General features: G+C 42.5%; 1 protein-coding gene across 1 annotated transcript in view; it reads right to left on the reverse strand.

Moving 5' to 3' along the window:
• LOC308080583 (protein Shroom2-like) overlaps window positions 1–4,576 on the reverse strand; it is a gene marked incomplete at its 5' end in the record, with an annotated part of 30,835 nt that extends 26,259 nt beyond the window's left edge. The window contains 2 exons of the mRNA XM_080422476.1: window positions 3,215–3,363; window positions 4,472–4,576. Coding sequence (XP_080278602.1) covers window positions 3,215–3,363; window positions 4,472–4,576 — 254 coding nt within the window. The remainder of the gene's footprint in view (window positions 1–3,214; window positions 3,364–4,471) is intronic.

A 4,576-nucleotide genomic window follows, 5' to 3' on the forward strand; every position in this document is an offset into this window, starting at 1 on the left:
AACGAGGTCAAACTGTGTTGAAATCACATCAACTAAAATATGGAAATCACAAGTGTTTGGATATTAGTGTACACTCCTAGAACCTTGTGTAAATACATGGCTGGTGTGTATTAATTTGTCTGTGACAGAATATGCAAATATGGAAGTAGTAATGCTAATATAAATGTTGATGTATGATTATTAAGCATCAATAATAAGGAATAATTTATATATGAATACTGTAGGTACTGTAAAGGGATGTTAGGGTAGATACAATACTGTTTAAATAATGGGAAATGAGTGCTGATATTGTAAATCAAGAGATAATTCATAACTTTGTGAATACTTTTTGTATTGTATTGCAATAATATGTGGTTGTCACAAAATTCCAAGGCACACCTGGACACACCAGTGGTCTACACCAGTGGTTCTCAACCTTCCCAGGCCGTGACCCCCCAAAATAATCATATTTGTACTGGGGACCCCCCCACCCTGACAAGCACTTGGAATGTAGGAGTTGAAGCATTACATTTAGTTTGACACGGTTCCACAGATAAATATTGTGAAAATAGCAGATCTTACAAGCTCACAACGCCTCGCAATGCCACCCTCTAAACCAGGGGTTCTAAACTCATCTCCTGTCCCAACAAACACCACCCTCTAAACCAGGGGGTTCCTAACCTTTTCCAGCTGAGACCCAAAGGATACATTTGGTGTCTCCTCGGGATATACGATTAACCACTTAAGCCCTATTTAATAGTGAAAATAGCAGATGCGACGCGCTATGAGCTTGTAGATCGGTTATTTTCAATATTTTTTATTTGTTTTTAAATGTATGGATTTGTTTTTTCTGAACAAATCAGAAATTCTTTTGAAAATAAATATTTTGTTTAAGAAAAAAAAAGTAATCTTTTTAAATAATCATTTACATTTTGTTGAAAAAAGGGATATTTACTTGTGACCCATAACAAATGGGTCTGAGACCCACAAATGGGTCCCGACCCAGTGTTTGGGAACCACCGCTCTAAACCTCACCTGCGGTACAGTACATCTCCCTATCCCAACACCACCACCCACTAAACTTTACCTTCTCCTCTCTCCTTCTCACTCACTCTCTCTCTCCTCTCTTTCTTATATATTTAGTTTTCTTTCCCTCCCTCTCACCTTCACCCTGTCTGACTCTTACCCCCACCCTACTCCTCTCTCTGCCTCTCTCCCCTTCCCTAACTCTCCCCCCTCTCTCGCCCTCCCCCCTTCCATCCACCCCCCCCCCCTCTCTCTCATATATTTAAGAGTTGTTATCTAAGGACTGAAAACAACAGTGTGGAGGTTGGGGGAGGACTGAGTGGACAATGCCCCTTTTGTCTCGTCCCCCAGGCCAACAAGCAGCAAGGGGCCCATGATCTGTGTGTGTGTGCCTGTGTGTGCCTGTGTGTGCCTGTAGTGTGTGTGTGTGTGTGTGTGTGTGTGTGTGTGTGTGTGTGTGTGTGTGTGTGTGTGTGTGTGTGTGTGTGTGTGTGTTGTGTGCGTGCGTGCGTGCGTGCGTGCGTGCGTGCGTGCGTGCGTGCGTGCGTGCGTGCGTGGGTGCGAGCGTGGGGTGCACGCGTGGGTGCACGCGCGTGTGTGCGTGCATGTGTATGGGTGGGTGGATGCACAGTCAAGAGTTTAACTCTGAGAGTGTAAGAATGGACCCATAAGTTTAACTAACATGTTTTAACCCATTAAGACCCACAGAAAAGCAAAGATTTGAGCCAAAGAGATCTAAAATGACGCAGATGTGTTCCCGGTCTTAAAGGGTTAATATGTGTGTGTGTGTGCGTGCGTGTCGTGTGTGCGTGCATACTTCGCTGTAGGCTGCGTCATGCAAAAATAGCAAATCTACAAGCTCACGATGCATCACATCACAACATGTTTGTAGATCCAGCCAGGTTGAAAATTGTTAAAAAGATTCATCCAAGGATTAGAAACTATCTTTTCTCCTCGCCTCTAATGACGAGTCTGTCTAAACCAGTGGTTCTCAAAGCTGGGGTATGGGGACCCCCAGGGGACCTTGAGGGGTTCCAGGGGGGCCCACAGTAAAAAAAACATTATATTGCATAAAAAAAACTGTTTAATCACTTTAACCCTACATTGCCTACTTGAAAATAGCTGATCTATAAGCTCACACACGTCGCAACTCGACACGCTGTGAGCTTGCAGATCTGGAGATTTTCTAAAAATCAAGAGAAAACTGAAACCTTTTAGCAGCAATGATCTTGTATGGATGGGGGTTATGCAAAATACATATTAAATTGTGTTTGACAACCACTGTCTAAAACATCACAGCATCATCATAAAGCCAACACTCTCTTCCTTTTCTGTGTTAACTAAAGTAACAGACCGCCGTAACCAACAGGATACCCTGCCCTGCCTGGCTTCAGCCACTGTTGCTCTGACTAAAATAAATCATAATGGCTCCAAAATACTTTTCAATATAATGGATGGTTGGTGAGCTATGTCAGTGCATGGTTCTCAAACCACTGGACCCCATTTCAGAAGATTTTGTGCCAGGGGACCCCCATAAGAGAAGATTTGTGTCGTTGAGATTTTTCTAAATGATTTGAAAATAGCAGTAACACTTGCCATGATCCATGTCTATAATACATTATAAACATATTTAGTTACAAGGCATTATAGTCTGCTTACAATACAGTATAATTAAAGCTATAAGATCTCACAAATAATCATAATGCTTCATAACAACAATTATAACACATTATAAAGCACTTTATAATGACTTAAGTATTAAAACACTTGAAAACGTTTCGATCCACCATGGGGACAAATCAATCAAAGAAGTCTAAACCATAAATTGCTGTGTGAGTTCAATCTCCCACATCAGAACTTTTTTTTTGTGAATACAATATTATGTTATCCAATCTGCAAGAGTTATGCTATTACAATATAACTAACACAACTGCAGTGGTTGTATTTGGTCTCCCTGCTCTTCTATTGAGACATTTAGGCCCTGTAGGACCACGACTGGTTGACAAGAGGTATTGCATGATGCTCAAAGCGGAATATCTCCCCAGCCCAAACAGGATTTCTGTCTCAGCTCAGCAGTAGAAAGCGGAGAACCAGGGTTTTGGATCCCCGGGTATGACATAAATCTTACGGATTGTGTATCATTACGGAAGGCACCGAAACCCACCCGGCACTGAATGAACAGGCGGTTGTGGCTGGCGTGTTGTCCTACCTTCGGACCACCAAGGCCAGACTGCTCTGGGAGCTCTTGACCAGACAGATGGCCTGCTGCCTGGAGCCGGTCAGTGGGACGGAGTTGACGCTCACCATCTCATCTCCAGCCTGGAGAGACACTGCCGCTGCCTCGCTGCCTTCCTCCACCTGAAAAAAACCCACACACATTTCTCACTTATACAGTATGAATACCATCATTCTTATCATTGTCACCTACCAGCTACAGTACAGTAATTAGGCTTTAGAGTTTTATGTCTGCTGTCTAGTTTTACTGAGCCCTATACTCTATAGTGGTTCCCAAACTCGGGGTCGGGACCCCAAGGGGGGTCCCCAAATTATGCTGGGGGGTCCCCAGATGATTAGCTTAATGTGCAACATTGTTTTCTCACTCAACAGTAACCAAACCAACATACAGTGTGAGTGTATTCAGGCTATCTGCACATTTCTTAAGTTAAGGGCAAACTGTCAAATTTTACGTGAGAAAGAGGCAAACATTGTGTGTGTATTTTCACAATATTTATCTAATTGAAGCGAGTCAAACAAAATGTAATGCCTACAATTCCAAGTGCTTGTCAGGGTGGGGGGGTCCCCAGTTCAAATATGATTATTTTGGGGGGGTCACGGTCTGAAAAGTTTGTGAACCCTTTCTCTATACTAGGCCTCCTCCCATTTTCGCTCTACACTAAATAAAAGCCAATGTAGCCGTTTTTTTGGAGTGGGGGGGGGGGGTACAATTGCAGATAGTGGCAACACAGAAATGTGTGGGCAGCAATTAATTGTCTTAACAACTAGTGGAGGAAGCCATTGGTAAAAAAAATACATGGCTACCCTAATAAAAGAAATAAAAGAAAACCGGAAAGGAATAACACAATAAACTCTTGATAAAAATGAATAGTTTTAGTTATGCAACTAAAACAAAACTGAAACCAAACCCAGGTCAGACGTCAGAGAAGAGGCTGGATGAGGTCTGATGATGTCAACAACAGATACATAACGGCTTTCAATGTTTCTAGTTACTTTCACTGGAAGGGCCAACAAATTCCTCGAAACGTACAATTATGTTTCGTCTCTGCGTCACAGCTCTCATTATCTATTTAATACCAGCCCTGATTAGTTGGTAGGCTCACAACAAAACAGTAATTACACCTTTGATGGATGGACACGCAGGCTGTGAAGGACACTGTTGTCCTCAACTGCCTCACACGACCAGCCTGGCGTTGGGTCAATCTCATTAAATCTAAAAAATCATCAATACCGTTTTTCCTATCTGTATGATACGGTCGTATGAACACTGGCCAATCTCCAAGTGAAACACAATTAACAACTTCTGCAGGATGGCGTACAAATTCACACATAACAT

Source organism: Gymnoscopelus braueri (genome assembly GCF_963280865.1).
Source record: "Gymnoscopelus braueri genome assembly, chromosome: 24".
NCBI classification, from domain to species: domain Eukaryota; kingdom Metazoa; phylum Chordata; class Actinopteri; order Myctophiformes; family Myctophidae; genus Gymnoscopelus; species Gymnoscopelus braueri.